Source organism: Elgaria multicarinata, chromosome 3 (assembly GCF_023053635.1).
Source record: "Elgaria multicarinata webbii isolate HBS135686 ecotype San Diego chromosome 3, rElgMul1.1.pri, whole genome shotgun sequence".
In the NCBI taxonomy this organism is placed as follows: Eukaryota; Metazoa; Chordata; class Lepidosauria; order Squamata; family Anguidae; genus Elgaria; species Elgaria multicarinata.
In genome coordinates this window covers 18,791,263-18,817,368 of record NC_086173.1, presented here as the reverse complement: position 1 = coordinate 18,817,368, position 26,106 = coordinate 18,791,263, and the positions used below count along the sequence as shown (strand labels likewise).

General features: G+C 49.7%; 1 protein-coding gene across 1 annotated transcript in view; it reads left to right on the top strand.

Annotated features, from left to right (window-relative positions):
* Positions 1 to 25,851, top strand: part of LOC134394241 (metabotropic glutamate receptor 6-like) — a 54,566-nt gene extending 28,715 nt beyond the window's left edge. Inside the window, exons 3-11 of the mRNA XM_063119508.1 lie at positions 8,366 to 8,582; positions 10,153 to 10,288; positions 10,715 to 10,869; positions 12,456 to 12,596; positions 14,468 to 14,668; positions 16,146 to 16,285; positions 19,897 to 20,832; positions 23,378 to 23,603; positions 25,796 to 25,851. Coding sequence (XP_062975578.1) covers positions 8,366 to 8,582; positions 10,153 to 10,288; positions 10,715 to 10,869; positions 12,456 to 12,596; positions 14,468 to 14,668; positions 16,146 to 16,285; positions 19,897 to 20,832; positions 23,378 to 23,603; positions 25,796 to 25,851 — 2,208 coding nt within the window. The remainder of the gene's footprint in view (positions 1 to 8,365; positions 8,583 to 10,152; positions 10,289 to 10,714; positions 10,870 to 12,455; positions 12,597 to 14,467; positions 14,669 to 16,145; positions 16,286 to 19,896; positions 20,833 to 23,377; positions 23,604 to 25,795) is intronic.
* Positions 25,852 to 26,106: the final 255 nt, after the last annotated feature.

Here is a 26,106-nt window from a genome sequence, read left to right as displayed (position 1 = left end):
GGTTAACACCCTTTTCGCTGGTAGAGCTCCTGTGCCTTTAGCTATTGAGGCAGAAAATCAGCGGGCAAAGTACCTCCCTGCATGATGGGGGAAGACTGAGCCTGCTGAATACCTGTGTAACCCTGTCACACAGGAGAGACAAGGAGGCAACCCTCAGTGAGCACTTGGCCGCAATTCAGCTGCACACCTGACCTTTCAACTATACTTATCTGGAAGTCTCCGGGATGGTGTTGGGGGCAGGCAGGGGCGGTAGTCAGGGTCAGCTGATCTGCAGGACAGATGGCATTTCCCCCCCCCCCCCACACACACACACACATGCCAGATTTGGCAGAGGTTCTTAGCAGCTGCCAGGGCAGGGGGTGATAAAGGAGAAGGGCTGAAGAGGGAAAATGGGCCTAGGAGAAAAGGTGAAAGAGCTGCAGGTCAGATAAGCAGAGTGGGGGTGAGAGGAGGCTATGGTGAGAGGGGGTTGGGGGAGATTTCGGAGTGGAGGGCCAGGCCTTGTGGAGGGTGCTACGACTAGATCCTGTCAACACCCCTTATGAGAAGTTTACAGCTTGATCCTATGAGTTCAAGGGAGCTTGCTCCCAAGTAAGTGTGCATAGGATCGCAGCCTTAGTCACCTCAAACAAGGGACTTTCTATACAAGCTCAAAGCCCCATGGTTTTTGCTAATAGGTGCTGTGTCAGTTATACGATGCAGCCGCAGATTCACAGCCACTGTTGGGCTTTTCCATGAAGCTGCGCAGTTTAAAAGTCAGGGACTTACCCCAACTTTTGAATCCGGGGAGGGGGGATGTCCTGGGAGGTTGGTGGTTGGCATTGGTCGCTGGAAGCCAGGAAGAAGGCAGGGGCAGCTCTAGTACCTGGATGACTGCTGAAAACTCGTGCTCACTCCTTGGTGTGGGGATTATTAAGAGCAACCCCGCAGGAGCGAAACCGCAGAGTTTAGGGGAAACATTGTGCCAATGCAGCACCATCAAGGCAATCCTCAGGTAATGCTCATGCCAAGAAAAAAACCCCAAACTCCTGCCTCATTTCTCACCTGTGAAGAATCTAGCCAGGCCAAGTGGCCTTCCTTTCTCTTTGCCCCTCAGAGAGAGAGAGAGAGAGAGAGGGCTGTGCCATACGTATTGCTTCATAGCCACATGCACACCTGTCTGAGCAGTGAGAAATTTCAGGGGTTCCAACACTGACTTGAATTCAATTTCATTATAGGGAGGTCACTGGAAACTTTCTGGGATATAAGATGTATTTGCACATATCTACAAACTGAGCATTAGATGAGGGCTCACAGCATTAGCACTCCCAACAGATTTCTGCTCCCCATCAGATCTCTAGGGGAATCCGGCGTAACACAGGATTTCCTGCAGAGAACCCAGTCAGCTCTCTGACTTCTTTTTCAATCCAGTTCCTCCAGCACAGACCTTGCGACAGAGCCTAACCTCACTCAACCCCTCCCCTTGTCTGGTGGGGGAAAGAAAGATGTCCTCCCTCTGCCCATCACCTGTGCCTTCTTGGGCCACCCTCGCTCCTTTTGAAACACAGCACTGGAATGTGACCGCATCAACTGCCCTTTGTCAGGTCTTCGGAGATGTTGCCTCAAGGCACCCACAGGGATAGCTCTGCTTACAGGAATCCTAAAAATCAAAGATGACATAGTTGGAGGGATGCTGAATCCCTTTGAAATCATAGGCTATAGGCTGTAAGGGACTCCTGACAGGCCTTTCAAACTAACTGCAAATCCATAACAGCGTATTTATCAACCTTCCCTCCTTCAATTAGTAAAGTAGGTATCCCATGTGTAGACTAAACCTGGGTGCTAAGACACAGGAACGGAAAGTCCTGGTTTGCACAACATGAGGGTAGTTAATAAGCCATGGTGGCTTGTTAACCATCTCATGTGTGCCAGTTGCCTGCTGGATGGATGGGCATAATTACCCATCAGCAGTATGATTTGTTGTGATGTCCGAATCCAGCAAGAGTGAATGGTTGGGGTGTTTAACAAACCATTAATGGGGATTCCGGCATTGAGCGGGGGGTTGGACTCGATGGCCTTATAGGCCCCTCCCAACTCTGCTATTCTATGATTCTACCCAGAACGCAATGGTTTGTTAACCACCCACCTTCGATTCAGCACCCAACTTTAGTCTATACATGGGGCATCTGCTTTACTAGTTGGGGTGGGTGGGTTGTTAAAAGATATTGCTGGCTGGAGCATACGGGGCGTCATAGGGCTTTTTTCCTGTCTAAACATACAAAGCATTGTGCCCTTAGCCATATCTCCATAAAATACCCAGAGTGATGTGATCTGAGTTAATTACTATGAAATAGGTACCTCCTGCACACAATGACTAATGTGTAAAGTCATATGAAGTCACCTCTATTCTATTTTAATTTCCAAAATATGGGGGACAGCTGTCATTGCTTCATCATCCCAGCAGTCCATGACGCAATCTAAAATCTGTTTTTCACCTAGCAGGATCTAATTTAATGAAGGCTTCATTCCTATCACCACTTACCAAGGAGTAAGCCCCTTCTCTGAACTCAGTGGGACTTGACCTCTGAGGAAAAACGTGTGTAATTGCGCAGTAAGCCTGCCAACACCTCCACCTGAAGGCTGTTACAAACGGCAGACAATTGAGTGCCAAGGTCATGCCCAGCTTTTTCTCTCTCCTGTTTTGTTTAATGTCCTGCCCAATGAAGGATTCTGGAGAACTTGAAAGCATGCTCAGTATTTGTTGACATTGTGGCTGGACCCTAATAAATGTTAAACCCTATTGTGGTTTTTGGACAATGATGCTCAGGGCTAAACTAGACGCGATGTTGACTGGGTTTGCACAACACACCAACTACACTCTGTTGCTGAGTGTGGGTTTTTGTTGAACCATGGGTAAGCGTGTTGTCTAAACCCAGGACATTTTCCACAGCACGGCTTGCTAACCATGCAGTGTGGCTTATTTTTTTCGAACAAGAGAACCCACGGTTTGTTGTTGGGTTGTTAACAAAACAAAACATCTGGAGGGCCTGGTTTAACTATTAACAAACACATTTGAGCAACGTATTTATATTATTATTAGAAGAAAAACTCTTGAAACATCTGCTTCACTCATGCATTGAAAAAGTTGTGGGAGGGGGTAGAATGGACCTGTCACCGTACTCTCTCTCCCCACACTTTTTCTCTTTCTTTCTCGTTCTCATTCACATGCGCGTGCTCACGCACACACAAGAATTATGGGCACAGCAGTGCAGGAACAAGATGTTAAGCATTCTTGAATTTTCCCTCAGCAGCTGACAATGCAACAGAGAGGTGTTTGGGGGCCTCTTGGGAGGCCAACAGGCCCTGGGAAACCAACCTGCCTGCCTCTCCTGCTTTCTTACAATCTCTGAATTCCCCGGCATATCCAGAAATTCATGAATGCAAGGAAATCCTGAAGGGAACCCAGTCAACGACAACACAGGCACACAAGGGGAGAGCCACAGATGTAAACCTGCCTGCCTTGTACACATTCTGCCACACAGACCTAGCTCAACACTCCCGCTTGCACACGTGCAGCTGCAGCCTGGCATGTTCCTCCCCCCCCCCCGCTTCCCCAGCCTCAGCTGTTCCTGACTGGAGCTGCTGCTCATTTCGCTAAAAAAACCCTAATCCCCATCACTAATCGCTTTAATGGGGCTTCTCACAGACCCAGCAAGGGCTGCAAACAGAGAGATGCTGTGGAAAGAGAAATGGGACAATTTGGTTCTTCCTACAGATCTAGGGGAAGAAGTGTGGGTTGGGGGGGGGACTTGCTTTCTAGGCAGAGGAGGGCAGATTGGGATCCAGGATTTCCTCTGGGAAAGTGGGTTCTGGCTAGGGGGGAAACAAGAATCCTGGGATCTCTCCCAAACACTGGGAGAGGATCAAGGAGATACGAATCAGGCAGCATTGGGAAACAGCCAAGACAACTAGCTCAGTCCTCCTGGCCTCTGTTTCCTCTCCCAGCTTCTGTGAATAGGAGACCCTCATGCAGCCCCCAAAATTACAGTGCTGCATAAAGCAGCAGTCTAACTCCTGACTTCCCTGTCCTATTTAGCACTCCTTTTAGCGTACACACACAACATCACTATGATACAGGCCAGATGTTGTCATCCTACTGTCCTCCAAATGTCTTGGATTTCAACTTCCATCATTCCCAGCTTGCATGGTCAATGTTCAGGAATGCTGGGAGGTGTAATCCAAAACATCTGGAAGGTACTGGGTTGGGGAAAACTGAAGTAGTTTTTGGGTGTGAGAGAAAGGCAAGAGTTGCCCAAGGCTGTTCGCTGAGCCTCAGCATGGAGCGGGGATTTGAACTTGTTTCCCTCATCTAAACCCAACACTCAGTCCACTTCCATCCTAGCGGCCCCATCAGCAGTCATATGCTTAGGGTGGCCTTCTCAGACCTGCTGGGCCCTGCACAGAGCATCACTGCCTGATTCCATGCTAGGACTCTGAGGCATTGTTTTTCCACAATCAGTTGGAAGAGGAATTAAAATAGTCATCGCACAGGGCATTTATTAATATATGGCATTATATAATATGGGAGCACCCTTTCCTCATGGCCAAGATCTTTCCATAGTATTTACTCACAAGTAAGTCCTATCAGCAAATCTCCCCTCAGTGTTAATTAGTAGCTTCTTTTTTCAGTTTCTGGCCATTTTATTGCTGCTTGTTCAGCATAGCTGGAAGCATAATGATGGGGGGGGGGTTTGCATTTATATCTTGCCTTTTTTCCTTCAAGGAACCCAAGGCAGTGTACATAATCCTCCTCCTCTCCATTTTATCCTCACAACAACCCTGTGAGGTAGGCTGGGCGGAGAGTCCGTGCCTGGCCCAAAGTCACCAGTGGGTTTCCATGGCCAAGTGGGGACTAGAATCTGGATCTCCCAACTCCCAGTCCAACACCTTAGCCCAGAACTTTCCGAACTCTTCATGTTGGTGACACACTTTTTAGACATGCATCATTTTGCGACACAGTAATTCAGTTTTACTAGCAAACCGGAGGTTAAACTAACCCCTTATAAGAGATACAGACACATGCATAAATTGTAATAACAAAATGTATGGGGACACAACATATCTCATGAAAACCTTTCATTTATATTTTTTAAAAATATATGATTTGCAAGATAATAACATACATTTCCAAGACTTTTCACATTGAACCAATTTTGTCGAGCTGCGACTGAGCGGCGGTCGAGACGGTGTTCTATCAAAAAACTGGACCCATGGAATTTCTCAAATGTGTCACTTCAGGTGCAGCCGCGTCACCGGAAGTGACACGGAATCAGTTGTTTCGACCTGATTATGCAGACTGCGCATGCGCAGTACCTGTATGTTCCCTTAACCGTGGTGTGCATACACGGATAGGACGGAAGGGGAATATACTAGTGCACCATATTAATCGGCACCTTTGCTGCATAAAAATGCATGCAAGTTGGTATTGCTTATTTCACATAGACTCAGAGGTTTCTCGTTATGTTTGCGTGACACACTTACACACTGCAGCTGACACACTAACGTGTTGCGACACACAGTTTGGAAAGCTCTGCTTTAGCCACTACACCACACTGGCTCTTACCCTTCAGTCAGTCAGTTTCTCTTCACTGTGGTGGGGGGATGGGGGCGGGGCGCTTTAATTACTGACTTCCTAAGCATTCTTTTCCTCTCTTTTTTTTATAGCAAAATAACTATTTCTCACCAGTTAGGGGTGCAAGGACTTCTTTTAGTCTGAGGGCTCAATTCCACTTCAGAGAAGCTCTCAAGGCTGCAGACCTGTGGTGTTGTTGGAGGAGGAGCTAAAGGCAAAAGGGGGAAGGCCAAAATAGCTGCATATTTTAGCTTAAAGTTCTAACTGCCAGTAACTAAGCCACCCTCAGGAGACATATTTCAACCTTTTAAAATGGGGGGGGGGGGGGTTTGCACAAAAGCCAGGAAATTGCCAAAGCACCTTTTGGGGCTGGCTGGGGGCATCTTTCATTTCGGACTGGGGAAAGGGGTGTGTGTGTGTGTGTGTGTGTGTGTGTGTATGAATAGGATGAGCAGAGCAATTTGCTGTAGGTTTACTCAGAAGTAATTCCATTGGGCTCCTTGTAAGCATGCATAGGATTGCAACATTAACTGTTGTACTTCTGTGTGGTCAAATATTTATTTATTTATTTATTTATTTATCATACTTATACCCCGCTCCTCAGCCAAAAAAGGCTCTCGGAGCGGCTTACACTTAGCAAAAAAGACAGTCCCTGCCCTCAGGCTTACAATCTAATAAGGACATGACACAAAAGGAAAAGGAGTCAAGGAGGGAGGGAGGGAGGAGAGAGAGAGAGAGAGAGAGAGAGTCCAGCAGGAGCAGGCCCCGATGTTACTTCTGCCTGCTCCTGTCCCCTCGGTCCTTCTTCTTCCCCACAGGGCCAAGATGGCAGTTTGCCCTGTGGGGGGGGGGGAAGAGTCCAGCAGGAACAGGCCCCGATGTTACTTCTGCCTGCTCCTGTCCCCTCGGTCCTTCTTCTTCCCCACAGGGCCAAGATGGCAGTTTGCCCTGTGGGTGGGGGGGAAGAGTCCAGCAGGTTATGTGGACTGGCTTTAGCGTTCAGACTCTTTCTCCTCTTTGTACTCAGTTTCTTGGGTGAATTACTTGTCCTTTGACTAGCCAGGCCTCCACGGCGGTCATTATATGGTTAGCCACATCCTCTTTGGTAGCCATTTTGTGTTGGTGCCCACAGGGGGTTCTCACATTCCTGAATGTGCCCACAGGGCCAAAAAGTTTGTGTACCCCTACAATAGAGGGTCAAGTGATCTCTCCGGCTTGAAGTACCTTTTATCATCTTTGGCTGATATGGCCCCAGTTACCCATGCTCTGGTAACTTCGCGTTTGTTACCCTGAACAACCTAGCAATAAACCATAGGTTTTCAAGGTGGCTTGTTCAAGAAAAATAAGCCACACTACGTGTTTAGCAAGCCACCCTGCAGAAAATGTTCTGGGTTCAGACAGCACGCTAACTCACGGTTCAACAAACAATCCACAGTTCAGCAACAACCCACACTCAACCACTGAGTGTGGATTAGCATATCATGTGAACTGAGCCATTGCTACCTGAACCCTGAGATCCTCTTCAGAGGCCCTGCTCGAGACATCCCTGCCAAGTGAAGCCAGCTGGCTACTAGAATGAGGGTCTTTTCTGTGGTGGCACCCTGGGTGTGGAATGGCCCTACACAGAGAGGCTCACCTGGTCATTTCAGTGCCTGGTGAAGACATTTTGATTATTCCAAGCGTTTTGGAATGTATGGTCCTAATTTTTAATCCACAGGTTATCTGTCCTGTATTTTTTGCTATGCTGGAAAACTGGCTTGCCTACAATGCTTGCTTTACCATTATTGCATTTTATTATGTTATGTTTGTGAAACACCCAGAGAACATTTTGATTAGGTGGCCTAGATAAATGCCACAAATAAATAAAATAAATAAATACAATAGCTCTGTCCCTATCAAGAGGTCACCATGGCTCAGGCCCCCGGGGTCCCAACGTCCCCCCTCTCCTGACAGCTCCAATAAACCCCAATTATTATTACTTATTACATTTATATCCCACTTTTTTTCTTCCTTAAGGAACCCAAGGCAGCATATATAATCCTCCAATTGTCGCTTCACAGCAGTCCAACAGCTACATTGACCATTATTAGTTAAACGGCTGCAATTTGACATTTAGATTGGGTCAGCGATATGTTCAGTGCTAAAAAAAACCAGGCATGGAAAGGATAGAGCCCCTGCCCTGAAGGCCTTACAATCTCTGCACAATAAGAAGAGAACAAAGGTGAAGAGGAGGGACAGGACTCGGTTAAGGGATGGGAAAGGCTCAGAGACAGGTGAGCCACTGGCAGTCCAGAAAAATCCTTACAGAAGGAAGCAGGTATTGTGGAAGGGTCAGAATGGGGGTGCAGAACCTCTTTCAGCAGTTTCAGAGAAGCTCTCGGGGGGGCCGCATCCCAGTGGTGGGAGTGGGAAAAGGAAAACGGGGTGGGGCAAAACTGCCTCTTTTAGCTTAAAGCTTTTACTGCCTATAACTAAGCCTTAGGAAAGACTTTTCAAGGTTTTAGAATTAGGGGTGGGGGTGGGAACTCATGCAAAAATTGGGGAAACAACTAACAATCAATGCTTGAAGCGAAGAGGGTGGGGCTTTCTACGGAACCCCAGAGGGCCAGATTCTGATCCTGGGCCTGAGTCTCTGCAACTGTGGGTTAAGGAAGGAAAGGATAGGATGTTTCAGGCCTAGTGGAAGGTCTGTAGTGTAACTAGCACAGGACAACACACCAGCATCTAACGGGTTATTTTCTCCCCACCCTACAGATCCCCCAAATCAGCTATGCCTCCACTGCGCCCGAGCTCAGTGACAGCAATCGCTACGACTATTTCTCACGCGTGGTGCCTCCCGACTCCTACCAGGCCCAAGCCATGGTGGACATTGTCAAAGCGCTGGGCTGGAATTACGTCTCCACCCTGGCCTCCGAGGGCAACTACGGCGAGAGTGGCGTGGACGCCTTTGTGCAGATCTCCCGCGAGGCTGGTGAGGGAGGGGCTGCCACACGGGTGAGGCTGAGGCTGTCAGCAGCAGCCCCGTGATCTCACATGGGTGGAGGTCGCTTGCGGTCCCTCGGTGCTCAGCCAAAGGCACTCTGTACATAATCAGAGGCCAGAACTTCTTCTGGCAGCCTGCAAGCTGGAGAACATGTAGCCTACAGCATGTAGGGCCTGGGTTCCGAGGCCAAATGCCTGTGGGTGCATGTAACCTTGAAATTCTGGAGTGGCTGCGCATTGAACTGATGCAGCGGGGGCCCAGCATGCTGTTTGGGCATCACACCATGAGATGTGGGGTAAAGGTTGCACGGCCTCCCAGCCATGTTCCCCAGCAACTGGTGTACATAGGCTTACCGCCTCTGATACTGGAAGTAGTACATAGCCATCTGGACTAGTAGCCTTCTCCTCCAGGAATTTATCCAACCCCCTTTTAAAGCCATCCAAATTGGTGGCCATCGCCACATCCTGAGGCAGTGAATTCCATAGTTTAACTATGCGCTCTGTGAAGAAGTACTTCCTTTTTTCTGTCCTATTTAAAGCATTCGTTTCTTGTGTTCCTCAGCCTAAAAGGCTCCCCAGGTGGCTTATATACAGTCCATAAAAGGACAAATCCAGCACACAGGCTTATAAAGTTATAAAGACATGACACAAAAGGAAAAAGGGATGAGGAGGGAAGAGAATATATCATGTAGTTTGGCCCGCAGTGACACCTGATAAGCTTCCAAGGGGTGCCATCACTGCTGTAGAGCACCAGCAGAGTTTGGGAGGTTTCGAAGAGGTTTGAAAGTCATCATAGGGACATAGGAAGCTGCTTGCCTTACACCAGGTCAGACTTTTTGTCTCTCGAGGGCCCTGTCTGCACACCGTTCCGAAGGCGCCCCGAAGCCCCTTGAGGTCGCCCCGAAAACGCTTGTGTAGCACGGACCTTAATCGTCCCCAGAAGAGGAGGAGGAGGAGGCGTGCTTTGGCAGCTCAGACTGCGGGCAGGCTGCTCCAGGCTCCATTTCCCTTTAGCCAGCAGGCCCTGCGAGAGCTCCCAGCAGCGGGGCTGGGTCATGGGAGGGAAGAGAGCGGACGGGCGAGGAAAGGGGAGGGCGCCTGCCACGCCCCCGGGACCACGCAGGGGCCACCGCCCCTTTCTTCGCCCGTCCGCTCTCTTCCCTCCCACGACCCAGCCCTGCTGCTGGGAGCTCTCGCAGGGCCTGCTGGCTAAAGGGAAACGGAGCCTGGAGCAGCCCGCCCACAGTCTGCGCTGCCGAAGGACACCTCCTCCGCCTCCTCTTCTGGGGACGATTAAGGTACGTACTACACGAGCGTTTTCGGGGCGCCCTCAAGGGGCTTCGGGGAGCCTTCAGAACGGTGTGTAGACAGGGCCCAGGCCAGCGCTCCTTGTCTGACTGGTGGCGCTCTCCAAGGTCCTGAGCAGAGAGACTTCTTTCCCATCTTCTGCTTCCTAAGCCTTTTAAAATGGGAGATGCCCGGGACTGAACCTGATACCTTCTGCCTATGATATGCTGCCAAGCCATGGTTTCTCCCTAAAGCTCCCTTGTTTCTGTCAGGAGGAGTCTGTATTGCCCAGTCCATCAAGATCCCACGAGAACCCAAACCGGGCGAGTTCGACAAACTGATCAAGAGGCTGATGGAGACCCCCAACGCCCGCGGCATCATCATCTTCGCCAACGAGGATGACATAAAGTGAGTACGCCTTCAGCTGCAATCCCCAAAGAATGCCAGGGTTAGGCAGCCTGGGGCCCTCCAGAGGCCTGGAACTACAGCTCCCATCTTCCCCAGCCATTGGCTGTCCTGGCTGGGGCTGATGTCCAGCTCGACATCAGGAAAAACTTCCTGACTGTTAGAGCAGTACAACCTAGGGAGGTTGTGGGCTCTCCCACACTAGAGGCCTTCAAGAGGCAGCTGGACAACCATCTGTCAGGGATGCTTTAGGGTGGATTCCTGCATTGAGCAGGGGGTTTAGACTCGATGGCCTTGTAGGCACCTTCCAACTCTGCTATTCTATGATGGGAGTTGTAGTCCAAAACATCTGAAGGGCACCAGGTTGCCCACTCCTATGGGTTGAGTGAGAGAGACTTAATTCATGTTTCTGCTGTGCTCCTTCTACAGGCGAGTGCTAGAAGCTGCACGCCACGCCAACTTGACCGGGCAGTTCCTGTGGGTGGGTTCTGACAGTTGGGGCGCCAAGATCTCTCCCATTCTGAAGCAAGAGGAGGTGGCTGAAGGAGCTGTCACCATCTTGCCCAAACGGGCCTCGATTGAAGGTAACAAGGGACGTAGGGGGAGGGAGGGAGGAAGAGAGAGAGAAAGGGAGCACCACACCCTTCTTGGAAAATGGGACCTCAACTGAACCACTATTCTTCCTGTTCATTTCTCTCTCAAGCTCACTTGCTTAATCGTAAGCTTAATTTGTAGAGACAATCCACTCTTAAACACTGATCTGTAAGTGCCCTGGTTGCGAATGTGAGAGGGTGTTAAAGGCCATAAAGTGGTAACTAATCCATTTTAAGTGGATCCGGGTGTCCATGACTTAATACACTCAGAGCACAATCCAATGCATGTTGAGACAGAAAAATGCCTACAACTCCCAGCATCCCCCAGCCAGCAGCCTTAAATCAATGTTTTCATAGCCATGTGGGCTAAAGAATGGTACAAGGGAAGATTCTCCCCCACGCTTTTACTGCATGCCTATGGGCGGAGAAGGGATTTCAATCTGCTAACGTTTGGGTACATTGGACAAAGGGGGGGGGGTTATTCTAGATTCATATTCCTATATAATGAGATCTTCAAACAGAACGGCAAAGGATCTTGGTAGGGACAGTAGAGCGAAGTGCAGGAACGCTGTAATGGGTTTCCACGCCCTGTATAGAAACAGAATCTGATGAGTTGAATTGCTGCTTTGTTTAACTGATGGAAGCTTATATGATGGGCAGAAATCAAAAGCTGCCAGAGTCCCCATGCTCCACTTACTGATTTCTTAATGCATTTATAGTCTGCCTTGAAATTAAAAATAATTCAGGGGCAGCCTGATATGAAAATATTGAAGACATAAAACTGTTGTTCCTGTAAAAAGAAAAAGAAAAAAGGCTACCTTTCTTATGAGGTGAAAAACTAAACATCTGAGGGCAGCAACAATAAATTTGAACATTTGTGCTGCGGGAAGACAAGGCAGATGGAAGGTGAGATCCTGGGAAAGGATGAAAAATTTAGTATGAGACAAAGCTCATCAGGAGTTAGTCTTGCAATGTGTTATCATGTTATCAGAGGCCAGGCCCATTTTTAAAATGAAGGAAGGGTCCCTGAGCATGTGCAGAATGCCCTTGCCGCACCACCAGGTAATGACAGTGAATAATGGCAGCCATTCCAGTGACCAGCTGCCAAGAAGCACACTGCTTCTGTGGAGAGAGGGCATTCTGAGAGGTGCAGTTTGACCTGCAGGACTTAGAAAAGTTTCACCCAATTGACATTTCTACATAATGTTTAGAAATATAAAGGAGGAGGTCATTGATCACCTTAGCCCCGACATACCTGGGATAAAATAGGGGGGATTCTAAGGCAGAGGGCCTGCTTTCCTGGCAGCCTTGACACACACACATGATAAGGCTGCCAACTGACTAGAAAAAAACAGCCCGGCCCGCTCCTATACCTTTAACAGCAGCATGATCTGTAGAAACCTGCAGGTGAGCTTTTTTCTGCTTGGAAATAATATTATCAGCAGCCGATTTCTCTAGATCAAGCTGCTGTTAAAAAGGCAGAGCTAGAGAAGCTGGCAAAAAGTTGGCAGTGCCATGGAAGGCGTTGACCTACCTTGCTCACTCACCAGTCCTCTTTTTCCCCTTCTCTCATGGAGGTTTTGACCAATACTTCACCACCCGCTCCTTGGAGAACAATCGGCGCAACATCTGGTTTGCCGAGTTCTGGGAGGAAGACTTCAAATGTAAACTGACCCGTCCAGGGTTGCAGCCCGATGAGGCGGCACGGAAGTGTACTGGTATGGATGCGCCAGCTGTGGAAAGGGGTGGGAGGAGTTCAAAACAAGAAGGGAGGATACACGGAACGGCTGTAGACAACTACGCATTGCGACTGGTGCCTCCCGCCCAGGCAGGGCCGGCCCTACCATTAGGCAGGGTGAGGCCGCTGCCTCAGGTGGCAGATTCTGAACAGATAGAGCTCTATGTGCCACATGACCTGCCCTGCACTCCCTTAAGCCACCCGGCTGTTCTCAAGTTCGATGGGGGATCCTGTCCTCTCACCAGTGTGGAAATAAATGGCAACTCCTAGTCCGGTTGGCTTTTGTACATGAAATTGTGGGGAGAGGGGGAGGGTAGAGGAGCCATCTTGAACTTTGCCTCAGGCAGGAAATGTTTGGGGTCAGCCCTGCACCCTGGCTGTAGGGAGGTTTGGGGAGGAAGTAGTGGTGGGGAACTATTATCAGGGAGTGGCAGGACCTGGATTCCTTCCCTGGCTCCATGGGGAACGGAAGAGATGAGACTCTCGAGTTTCTCCGCTTGGCAGGATGGAAAGAAGCAGGGCTACCCGCATCTCCAAGTGCTGTGTTCCGCCCAGAGTCTCCAAATCCACCCTCTTCCTTGCTGCAGCCCTGCCTTTTGATTCAAAGGCTCTTGGTTGACAAAGAAAAAGAAAAAGGGCCTATGGTGGGAGGAGCGATGGCTCTGTGGTAGAGCACCTGCGTTGCATGCAGAAGGTCGCAGGTTCGATCCCTGGCTTCTCCAGGTAGGGCAGGAAAATTTCCTGTCTGAAACCTTGGAGAGCCCATTGCTGCCAGTCAGTGTCAACAATACTGGGCTAGATGGACCAAGGGTCTGACTCTGTAAAATAGTCAAAGCTTCTTATATTCTTATATTCCTAAGACACAGGGCTATTCCCACATTGAATCCAGTTTGTTTTCCTTGGATTTTCATGACTGCCACAAACTTCCCCGATTCTTCCCACCCGTGTTCTCTCCTGTTCGTCTGAGTTGCTTGCAAGTGAATCTCTGTGTGTTGTTGCTTAACAAAAAGTAGAAGATCATCGGATGGGGGGGAATCGCATTTCCCTACCCTTGCTTTGCCTCCTGCTTCCATCCCACACAATAGGGACGAACAGCTTCGTCTTTCTTCACATGGGGATGAAAGAGGAAGCAAGTAATGACCACGTGGCCCATTCACTGGGCAGTTTTATGGCACAACCTCTCCTGCACATGGCAGGAAATAGCGCCAATTAGAGTTACAGCCAGAAGAATCGGATTTTCGAGGTGGTATTTTGAAGAGGGAAAAACAACAGAAGGAGTGGGAGACGCATAGGAGGAATGCAGCATCATCAAAATGTCCGGAGAAGATCCGTGAGTGGCCAGTCACGAACGTGCCATAAAGCGCTCATCTGATGAGGCCCAGAAAAAGAAAAAATGATAGTACATTTTGCTCAGCCTACACGCAACAGCAGCTGAGATTGATCCATGTGTCGTATCCTCTGCCTAAATTGTATGCCTTTAAACAAAAACAAAAAAGATTAGATCAATGCATTAAGGCAGCCTCACAAGGAAATCCAACAGAAGTCAGTAGCAGATCAAAAATTGTAGGAGCCAACCCACTCACACATGCATATTAGCTATCTGTGGCCTGAATGGGAGGGGGGTCTAAAGCAGGGTTGCAAAACATCAAACCTGGGGGCCACAACCAGCCCTCTGGGAGTCTCCAAAACATAGCAGGGTCGGCACCATGTGAGCCTGTCTGGGGAGAGAATTCCAGATGCAGGGCACCACGGACAAAAATAAGAGAGTGTTTCTTCATGCATTCAGAAGTGTGACATCCCCGCCTGAAGTGTTGTTGTTTTTTACCCCGTTTCTCCCCGCCCCTTTCCCAGGGGATGAGCGGATTGGGCGCGATTCCACCTACGAACAGGAGGGGAAAGTCCAGTTTGTCATCGACGCTGTCTATGCCATGGCCCACGCCTTGCACAACATGCACATGGAGCTCTGCCCAGGCCACATCGGGGTGTGCGACAAGATGGACCCCATTCATGGACGCACCTTGCTGCATTACATCCTGGCTGTCAACTTCAACGGTGAGGCCCGCAGAGAGGTCATCTGGAGGTCTCAGGAAGGGATGTAGAAACCAGCCAAGACTGTTTTTGTTAAGGTTCTCTTAGTTTCACCTTGAAGCTCGGTCTAACTTTTGCCCATTTCTGATGGCGAGTTTTCCGTTCTTTTCTTTGTGAAAATGGCAGTGTACGCATTCAGCTGCATGCAATTTTCTCTTGTTGATTAAAGTGCATTTGTAAGCACTGTTTTAGAAGTATGCATTTTTGGTGCATATCTGCATGTTTTCCCCAGCCATGAACAGCATTGTACGCTCAGGAATATATGAGCTTTGACCAAGGATTATGGTTTTGTTTGAGAGGTGCAAACACGGTATATTCTGGTGATAAACAAACTGAAACAAATTTCTCAGACATCTTTAGTATCACGTTGCTTAGCCCAGCCTCCAACACAAAAGGCAATTTTAAATTTGCGTGCATTTCAAATGAAATGAGGGCAGAATCCTATGAATGTTTAGACAGACAAAGCCCAGCATTAGGAATGCCAGGCGTTGTAGATCTTTTTTTCCCTGTCTAAACATGTGTACGATTGCACCCTAAATAAAGGTAACTTTCCTAGGGCCCTAGCTAGTGTAGGGAAACAGGTACAGCAGCCCAGTACACAGCTCTCTGTGGGGGTACAGAAGTTGATGGCCCTGGCATAGTTTTTCCTTGACTCTTCTGCTCTAGGTTATGGGGGATGGGGGGGTGTTGCAGGTTCAAACACAATAACAAATCATTTATTTATTTTATTATTGCATTTATATCCCACCTTTTTTCCTCCAAGGAACCCAAGGCAGCGTACATAATCCTCCTCCTCCTCCTCTCTATTTTATCCTCACAACAACAACCCTGTGAGGTGGGTTGGGCTGAGAGTGTGTAACTGGCCCAAAGTCACCCAGTGGGTTTCCATGGCCAAGTGGGGACTAGAACCCGGATCTCCTGACTCCCAGTCCGACACTTTAGCCACTCTACCACACTGTCCAAAGACCTCAGTTCTTTGGACGTACAGAACTGGCAAGTTGGGGACAAGGCTAGTCTGAAATCTTCTCCCCAGCATGCTCATTGTGTTTGTGGACAAAGTTTTCATAGTTGGGAAGCCTTCAGAGATATGATTTTCCCTGCCCACCAACCCTTGCAGCTTGAAATGGTAACAGAAGAATGTAAGAATAGCCCTGATGCTGAATCAGACCAAGGGTCAATCTAGTCCAGCATTCTGTTCACACAGTGGCGAACCAGCTGCCCATGGGAAACCCACAAGCAGGACACAAGTGTAACAGCGCCCTCCCACCCATGTTCCCCAGAGATTGGTGTATACAGGCTTACTGCCTCTGATACTGGAGGTAGCATAGAGCCATCAGAGCTAGTAGCCATTCATTCTCTTCCAGGAATTTGTCTAAAGCCCTTTTAAAGCCACCTCAAGAGGGGCTTCAATCTTCCATTAGTAATTCTCCTCTTCTTATAGGCAGTGCTGGGACACCCGTGATGTTCAATGAGAATGGAGATGCGCCTGGCCGCTACGACATTTTCCAGTATCAGCTGACCAACACCACGGCCCCTGGGTACAAGGCCATTGGGCAGTGGACAGAATACCTACGCCTGAATGTGAGTGACACAGCCAAGGGCTAGAAGCTGCCATGGTACCACGAACGGGGTGGGAATTTGGCAGGATATCTGCATCTTTCTGTGCCCATCTCTAGTTTGTCTACCTGCCTGTCCTCCAGCCTGACCACAACACAGATACTTTATGTAAGCACATGATAAAGCAACCTCGCCATTTGCTAAGCCAGCATCAACACATGGCATCCTAAGGCATTTGCCAGGGTTCAAATTTCCCAGGCAGGGGGAGCCCAGCACCAGGCAGCTGAGTCTGAAGATCATAAGAACATAAGAAGAGCCCTGCTGGATCAGACCAAGAGTCCATCTAGTCCAGCATTCTGTTCATGCAGTTGCCAACCAGCTGCCCATGGGAAACCCACAAGCAGGACGTGATTGCAACAGTACCCTCCCAACCATGATCCCCAGCAACTGGTGTACCTAAGCATACTCCTTCTAGCACTGGAGGTAGCATACAGTCATCAGGGTAGTAGCCACTGCTAGGCTTATCCTCCATGAATTTATCCAACCCCCTTTTAAAGCCATCCAAATTGGTGGCCATCTGGAACAGTGGAGTCTAGGACATGCCTGCCTTTTTAAAATTCCACAATTCCCCAGAACAATGCTATGCAGAGTGCTCTGGACTATTGTAGGAAATTTAAAATGGTGGTCAGGGGCTCCCCAATTTAGGAGGGAGGCCCACCTTACCAAAGCCCCCTCAAGCCCTGCCTACACATCTGTGCTTACTTGGCACAACCCAACTCCCCCTTCAACTAAAGCAGGGGAGGGGTCACACCTCTTTCAGCCTGAGGAACAAAAACAATTTTGGCTGCGTCCCAGTGGTAGGTGGGGCCAAAGGCAAAAGAGGGTGGAGCTAAAAAACACACCAGCAATATCAAAAATATCAGCCTCTTTTAGCTAAAATTTTGCCTAAAGCTCTTTAAGGAGAGGCATTTTTAATTTTTAATTTATTTATTTATTACATTTTTATACCGCCCAATAGCCGAAGCTCTCTGGGCAGTTCACAAAAATTAAAACCATAATAAAACAACCAACAGGTTAAAAGCACAAATACAAAATGCAGTATAAAAAGCACAACCAGGATAAAACCACGCAGAAAAATTGATATAAGATTAAAATACAGAGTTAGAACAGTAAAATTTAAATTTAAGTTAAAATTAAGAGTTAAAATACTGAGAGAATAAAAAGGTCTTCAGCTGGCGACAAAAGGAGTACAGTGTAGGTGCCAGGCGGACCTCTCTGGGGAGCTCATTCCACAACCAGAGTGCCACAGAGGAGAAAGTCCTCCTCCTAGTAGCCACCTGCCTCACTTCCTTTGGCAGGGGCTCACAGAGAAGGGCCCCTGTAGATGATCTTAAGGTCTGGGCAGGTACATATGGGAGGAGGCATTCCTTCAAATAACCTGGCCCCAAACCGTTTAGGGCTTTAAATGTCAATACCAGCACTTTGAATCGGGCCTGGACCTGGACTGGCAGCCAATGAAGTTGTAAAAGGACTGGCATAATGTGATCTCGCCGGCATGTCAACCTCTCAGACTGTGCGAAAGCCAGGAATCCACTGGACCGTTGGCAATTGGGGGAAAGGGGATTGAGCCAGGGGAAGGGGCGTGAGGAACCCTGTTGGGCTGGATTGGGATCCCAGGTGAGCTGAATTTGGCCGGTGCGCCTGACGTTCAACACACACACATACACACACACACCTGGCCTAAAAGTACTTGGTGCTCTCCTAATGGATGCTGATGAATCATTGCAGAGCAAACTCTAAAGCTAAGCCACCACACACACTCCTCACACACGCCAAGTGGTGCCAAATCCAGCCAATGGCAAGATACTATCAGAGACCATCTGCATTCATTCCCCTTGTGCTTTTCCCACAATGGAGTGGAGCTGACAGGTTGCTTATAGAGACCATCCCTTGATTATCATCGAAAGGGAGCACCATCGAGTATTCAGACATCGCAGCCTCATTGTGCGGGCTGTGCTTTGCCACCCAGGTTGTAAAGATAAAAATGGAGTCGCACCCAAGAAGACGGTCCCTAAGCTTAGTATTGGGATCGGGGGATGCAAATGTGATCAATAAAAACAAACGGAAGCACAACTAAAGTTCTCCTGTCCCCCTGGAAATCTTTAGCGCAGTATCTTCCAACAGGTCCACCTTTAAGGAATGCTTTCCCCGGCGACACACATGCCTTATCTGTATCTACTGTGGAGCCCTGTGTGTTGCAAAGAATTTGGGAACATGTGCTAGGATACACTCTATTCACATGAGGCTCTGCCCAGGCCTGTGTTAGCCATGCCTTGCCACCCATGTGAACTGAGAGCCTGGCCTAGATGACACCCGGGGCTCCTCTATAGCTGTGCATTGCAGGGGAAGATCCCTCATGACGGGCAAGCTGTCTTTCTGATCTTCTCATCGATGAACCCCCTGATAACCTTCCAAGAAGCACCTTGGAGGGGCCATAGCTCAGTGGCAGAGCACCTGCTTTGCATGCTGAGGGTCCCAGGTTCAGTCCCCGGCATCTCCAAGCAAGGCTGGAAAAAACTCCTGCCTGAAACCCTATGGCTGCTAGTCAGTGTCGACTATACTGGGCTAAATGGACCAAGGGGCTGCCTCAATTGAAGGCAGCTTCCTACTAGGGCTGTGCACTGCCTCAGGCTGAGTCCCCGAAACCAAGGTGAGGTGGGCTGATTCAGCCCGCCTCGCCTCGGTTCCGAGTCAGTTCTGGGTCAGCCCAAGGTACCCTGAAGCCAAAGCCGATTGGCACCAAAGCTTCGGGGCGCCTCGGACTATTTTAGAGCGGCACTGGGCCACTCTCCCTGCTCACCTGCTGCCATTGCTGCTGCCTCCTCACTCCTGCCACCATCGCCACCGCCACCTCACTCCTTTTGCTGCTGCCACTGCATCACTCCTGCCGTCATCGCCTTCACTGCTGCCACATCTGAAAACCAGGCTGCGATTTTAAGATATTACAGAGGCTCTGATTAGTACCTCTGTGGCCACTGTAGTTTGTGGCTATAGAGGTACTAAACAGTACTGAACAGCAGTGGGGGTGATGGCGGCAGGAGTGAGGAGGAGGAGGAGGTGATGGCAGTGGGGAGAGGGAAGTGAGTCCAAAGGACTCATGGCTGGCCTTGCTGGGTGCCGGCAGCGCAACCGTTACCCAGGGACTTGCAAGGCCGAGTCGCCTCGGGGGGGGGGGGAATCTCACCTCGGCTTCGGCACTGAGGCAAGGTGGGTAACCCCCAAAGCACCCCGAGTCAAATCGGGACTGTTTTGGGGGCTCCGAACTGGCCTCCGAGGCAAATCAGGGGGACCATGCACAGCCCTACTTCCTACGTTCCTGACAGATGACCTGAGCAGCCATAACTCAGTGGTAGAGCCCCTGCTTTGCATACAGAAGGTCCCTGGTTCAATCCCCAGCCTTTCCAGATAGGGATAGGAAGGAATCCTGGCTGAAGCCATAGAAGAGCTGCTGCCAGTCAGTGTCGACAATACTGGGCTAGATAATGTGACCGAGAATAAGGCGGCTTCCTATGTACCTATTCCTTGGAACCGTTGGGAAAGCATTTCCCTATGGCTTCATTCTCTGTCTGTCACAGATTGAGGACATGCAGTGGTCGGGCGGCCAGAAGGAGATCCCCTCTTCAGTGTGCAGCCTTCCATGCAATCCGGGTGAGCGGAAGAAGATGGTGAAGGGTGTGTCTTGCTGCTGGCACTGCGAGCTGTGTGACGGCTACCAGTACCAGCTGGACGAGTTCAACTGCGAGATGTGCCCCTTCGACATGCGGCCCAACCTCAACCGCTCGGCCTGCCGCCCGACGCCCATCGTCAAGCTGGAGTGGAGCTCCCCCTGGGCCGTGCTGCCCATCTTCTTGGCCATCCTGGGCATCCTGGGCACCACCTTCATCGTCATCACCTTCATCCGCTTCAACGACACGCCCATCGTCCGCGCCTCAGGCCGCGAGCTGAGCTATGTCCTGCTGACGGGCATCTTCCTCATCTACTCCATCACTTTCCTGATGATCGCCGAGCCCGGCGTCGGCATCTGCGCCCTGCGCCGTCTCTTCTTGGGCCTGGGCATGGCCATCAGCTACTCAGCTTTGTTGACCAAAACCAACCGCATCTACCGCATCTTCGAGCAGGGCAAGAAGTCCGTCACCCCGCCCAGATTCATCAGCCCCACCTCCCAGCTGGCCATCACCTTCAGCCTCATGTCCGTGCAGGTGGTGGCTGTGGTCATCTGGCTGGGTGTCCAGCCCCCACACAGCATCATCGACTACGAGGAGCAGCGCACGCCCAACCCCGAGTTCGCCCAGGGGGTGCTCAAGTGTGACATGTCGGACCTGTCCATCATCTCCTGCCTCAGCTACAGCATCATCTTGATGGTCACCTGCACCATCTACGCCATCAAGGCCCGCGGGGTGCCCGAGAACTTCAATGAGGCCAAGCCCATCGGCTTCACCATGTACACCACCTGCATCGTCTGGCTGGCCTTCGTGCCCATCTTCTTCGGCACAGCACAGTCCGCGGAGAAGGTGGGAGCGGCCTGGCTGAGGAACGGGGTGTGAAGGGTGGGAGTGGGGGTGTCTGAATCCCCTGTAGATCAGGGGTGGGGAACCTCTGGCCTAGGGCCAGAAGCAGCCCACTCAGGGGCCCAGCCCAGCTCTCTGGGTTTCCCCAGAAGGCCGAGATCCTTTCTGCTGTAGCTATCTCTTTTCCCTCAACCGTCAATCGTTTGGTGGCTGCCCAGCTTTCTTCCCTGTTTTCTCTCCATTCTAAACTATTGACAGGCCTCTCTTAAGGCTTAGTTCCCGCCAGTAAGAGCTTTAAGCTAAAACAGGATGGTACCTATTGTATTTTGGGCCCCACCCCATTTAACTTTGGCCCCTCCCACCACTGGAATGTTGTGGGGGAGCTCAAGACAAAACTGAGTTCAGCCCACAGACTGAAAAAGGACTCCTCACTCCTGTTGGTGATCCTAACGCTTTTATTTACCCTAGTGTAATTGAGTGTGGCCCCAATCTGGACTGGAACCACCATGTGCAGGAGGGGGGCATTAAACTTTTCCACCCAGACACTTTTTTAAAAAAATCCACCCACCCACCCACGTAAGAGGCTAAAGAAAGAAAAACTCCATTCCTGCTAATGGAGAGCTTTTTCTTTCGCCTCCACGAAATGTGCGGGGATGAATTTAAAGGGGGGGAAGTGTTTGGGTGGGCAGGTTTAACCTGCCCTTATCTGTGCGCAATGGTCCTGATCCATATTGGGTCCTCGTATACGTATACTGGAGTAAATAAAAGCATGTAGATCTGGCATCCTCCAGGTGTGTTGGACTGCAACTCCCATCAACAGAGGGCACCGGGGTTGGGCTTTTGCCCTACTGTGATGGTTTTGTATCTGTGAGTATTTTCGTTTATGTGGGGAAGCATCAAAACATCCAGAGTTGCCTGCCTGCCATCTGAAACAGTGAAGTCTAGCAACTGCTGTGTCCCATGGGACTGCCGCTCATCTGTTTTAGCACCAAAGAGGGAGTAGATTTCGATGAACCGCTAAGGAGATGACAGGTGACGGTGGTCCCTTTGGGTGCATCCTGATGAGTCATCGCCAGCACCCTGCCATGTCACTGTCCGACAGTGGTTGCGCCTGGTTCGCTGCACATTTCAAAGGCATTTTGGGAGAGGATTGAGCTGCCATCTGATTGGCTTATTTCGGGCACTCCAAAGGGAGGTTGCCGCTTACTGCTCGCCTAGGGCGAATCACAATTGCCCCATGGGGAGCGTTTGAATAGCAAACTGTACTGTGTTCTGGAAGGCAAGCCATGTGTGTAGGCAGCCAAGCATTGCTGCTGGCTACATGAGATGCTCAGAAGAAACAGTTGGGACTGGCACTGCCCTCTCAGGCCCCTTCCTATGTATATGATAGGTTTGTCTTTTGTGTTAAGAGCTACTGCAAGGCTGCATGTAATCTATAATCTATACCTTAAAAAAAGAAAAAGTGAGACATTGCACTTCCCCAACCAGCTGTCCTCTAGATGTGTTGGACTACAACTCCTATCATCCCCCAGTTAGCATGGCCACTGGCCACGCTGGCTGGGAAATGACGGGAGTCATAGTCCAATGCATATGGACTTGTGGGGGGCCCTTTTAGACAGCTGTATGTATCTATCGTTGCTCTGGGGTTAGACATGTGCCACCACTTTTTATTTTTAGGTGCATGTTGAAGATACATCTGTCTATGCAAGCCTGTTCTGGATATGTAGATACCATATATTCTGTATATATTATATAGTTTTTATGATTTACATATACTGCTTTGAAACCTGTAGATGTAAGCAGTTTAGCAATACTCGTAAATTAAAGGCGGGATTCAAACGCAGTAAGCAAGTGGCATCCTGTCTCGGGCCAGGATGGGAACTTAGGCTGTCTCAAGGTAAGAGAAATACAAAGTTGGATGGATCCGTGAGATGATCCATCCGGGATTCCTTCCAGCTTTGTACTTCTCTTACTTTGACGTGGCCTTCCCCAGATGTCAAAGTCTCATTAGCTCCAGCCAGCATGGTTAATGTGAGGAATGCTGGGATATAGCCCAAAACGTCTGGAGAAGACCAGGTTAGGGAGGGTTGCTTAATATTGTAGCATTTCCTGATTTATTACATCAGAAATTCTAAGAGGGTACTTTGTGGATGAACTACTAAAAGTGCCATGATCAACTAAACACAGCCTTCCCAGACAGTTGTCCCGGACTTCAGCTCCCCTCAGCCCTCAACAAGGGCACATTTGGACAATCGACAGAATCAAGCAGTGAAGCTCTTCTTAGGATTGTCTCACTTCAGGCTGCAGATCTGTCTTAGAAAACTGGTAAGTAGTATCTCAGGAAAGATGACTGTGCTGAATCCTTCTCCCTGACTTGCTAGTTTTCTAGGTGCAGAAAACTAGACTTTTGTCAGTCTAGGGAAGCACTCACAAATCTGCTGCCTGAAATGGAACAGGTCAGAATAAGCTTGACCACTCCCATTTGGAGGGCAGAGAAGATTAAGCCCTCCTGCTTTCGTGGCAAGTGTCATATTTTTCTCCTCTCCAGATCTACATTCAGACTACGACGCTGACCATCTCCATGAGCCTGAGTGCCTCAGTTTCCCTCGGGATGCTCTACGTGCCCAAGGTCTATGTCATCATCTTCCACCCAGAGCAGAACGTGCAGAAACGCAAGCGCAGTTTCAAGGCCGCCGCCACAGCGGTCAACGCCTCTGCAAGGCTCTCGCAGAAAGGCGCCCAGAATGGCGAGAGCAAAGACGAGAAGCCGGACAGTAAGTAGCCACAAAGTAGGTATCGATGCCTTATTTGCTCTATGATGACCCCACCCGACGTGCCTCCAACTGACCTCGGCCTGCCCTGTAAGTACCACTCCACCCTTCCCTTCTGCCACACCGCCCAGAGATCCTCACCACTTCCCTCATTGCCACTGTGCCTTATAGAAATGGAGGGCTTTCAACAGAGTGCAGGCATCTTAGGGCACAATCTTATGCATGTTTAGACAGAGAAAAGTCCTACAACTCCCAGCATGCCCCAGCCAGCCAATTTGGCCCAGAGCCAGGTGGAAAGCAGGTTCCAGTTTCTGGTGCTAGTTGACACAACGCAACAACAAAGAAGAAGATCGTGTCTCTGGGCTTATGCAGAGTGCCTTTCCAGCACTACTGAAAAGCCTCCGGAAGCCTGGATATCCCTGGAACTTGGGGGACAAAGCGATCCAGCTCAGAAAGCAGAAGGTGCAGGCAGCCGTGAGCCCCACACATCTCTGGTTAGAGTTCACCCAATGAAAATGAAGGGGACCTACTGGAAGCGGGATGCCTGGAAGCGTCTGTGTGGCATTCCCAAGCCGTAAGCCAAGGTGACATTCTTTGCCCCGCCTCATTCTCTGCAGCTGCAAACAGCCTGGAAACCCTTCCCACACTGGCCTTTTAGGGGGAAACTGGGATGATGGGGGGGGGGGGAGAAGGGCGTTGGTGGCTGTGGAATATTAATAGCCACCCTCTGGACGAGAAGGCCCCAGAGCAGATGGCGAGGGATCCAGCGCCCTGTGCTGCCGTCACAGGCAAGAGCTTACGCCTGGCCAAGCAATGGTAGCAACAAGGCAAGAGCCAGGAACCTCTTTGCCTCTTCAGGCTACCTCTCTCGCTCTGTCCCGTTAGACCCCACCCACCCCCACTTTCCCCCCACATAAATAAGATCACGGCTCCTATTCATCTGGAATCACCACCACCACCACCAGGGTGGGAGGATCAGAATCTCTGCTCTGCTCACAGGCATTGCATCGAAAGAGTGGCAAGAATCCAGCTTTCTGCCATCCCAATTTATTATTCACTCATTTTAATATATATCTGGCCCATCTGTAAGAACACTGGGAATTCCCCTGCTGGATTAGATCAAGGTACATCTCGTCCAGAATCTGTTCTCGAGAGCAGCCAGCTGGAAGTCCTTGCTTGCTCACAAGCAAGACATGAAGGAGAGGGCCTTTCCCTGTTGCTTGTCTCCAAGGCCTGGAATTCAAGGGTATCCTGCTTTTGAACATGGAGGTTCCATTTATTTACTTTATACATTGTCTTTCTGCCAAGATTGTTTACCTGTCCTGGATCCACTGCCACTCTGTTCCTTGTTTGGCCCCAAGTTCTGGTTATAAGGGTAAAAGAGAACAAAATATCTCTAACCACTTTGTCCATCCTAGTAGGCGTCATCTTACAAACCTCTATCACTTTTCTTCCCACTCTTACTAGCCCTTTTTTTTTCTGAACAAGAGTCCCAAATATGTTAGCCTTTCCTCATAGAGGTACTGCAGCCCTTTAATCATTTAGGCCACTCTTTTCTGCATCTTTTCCAGCTCATAATGTTTTGAGATAGGATGAGTGACTCGAACAGCACAAAGTATTCCATACGTGGCTGCAGCATATTAAGGCATTATAATATTCAGTCACTTTCCTACACATTCCCAGTCTTTTTTTTTTCACTGCCACTGCACATCTGAAAGGCTCAAATAGTGGGGTTGGATCCAGATTTAAGCTTCCCCAGCCCTTCCGTCCCACAGCAGCCCTTCCTGCCCCCCCCCCCAAAGTGCTACACAGAGCTAGGAGTCCCAGCTGAATGGGGTGAACTTTGGGGAGATTCCCAAAATCCAGGCAGATGGATTTTTCACGGGCAGAACCTTTCCTCTCATGAAAGGTCCCTTCCTCTTGCAAAAGGTAGATTCTGTAACCATCCCATATAGTAACTGATCAAGTCACATGTAAAATCCCAGTAACACAATTGAAATACAGCCAATTGACTTAAAAATATATATTAAACCCACCCAACTCACTGTCAGCTTAAATTAGCCCCCCCCTCCAAAAAACTCCATACCAAATGAGAAATACACTCAGCCGAATGTCCCAGCCTGGGTCCCAGCGTGGCCCCTCTCTCCAGCCGCCCCACCTCTCTCTAATACTTTTCCATTTTGTGTCCTTTGCAGGCCTCCCTAAGGTGATGTACATCAGCTACACAGAACTGACAATGGTGCCCACATGACTGACAAGAGGAAGGCCACAACCATGGGGTGGGGGGGAGAAAGCTTTTTTGTGGGTAGGGGGGAACTCAGGGGAACAGTCTGGGATGGGATAGTTTTGGGGAATAAACCTGTATTTTTACAACACCACTCTGATTTTTTTCAGTCCAGCTTCAGTTGCAGATATCTAAGGCATGGGCTGAACACTTCACGGTCCTGTAAATGTTGTACTCCAAGTCCCATCATCCCTGGCCATACTGGCTGGGGACAATGGGAGC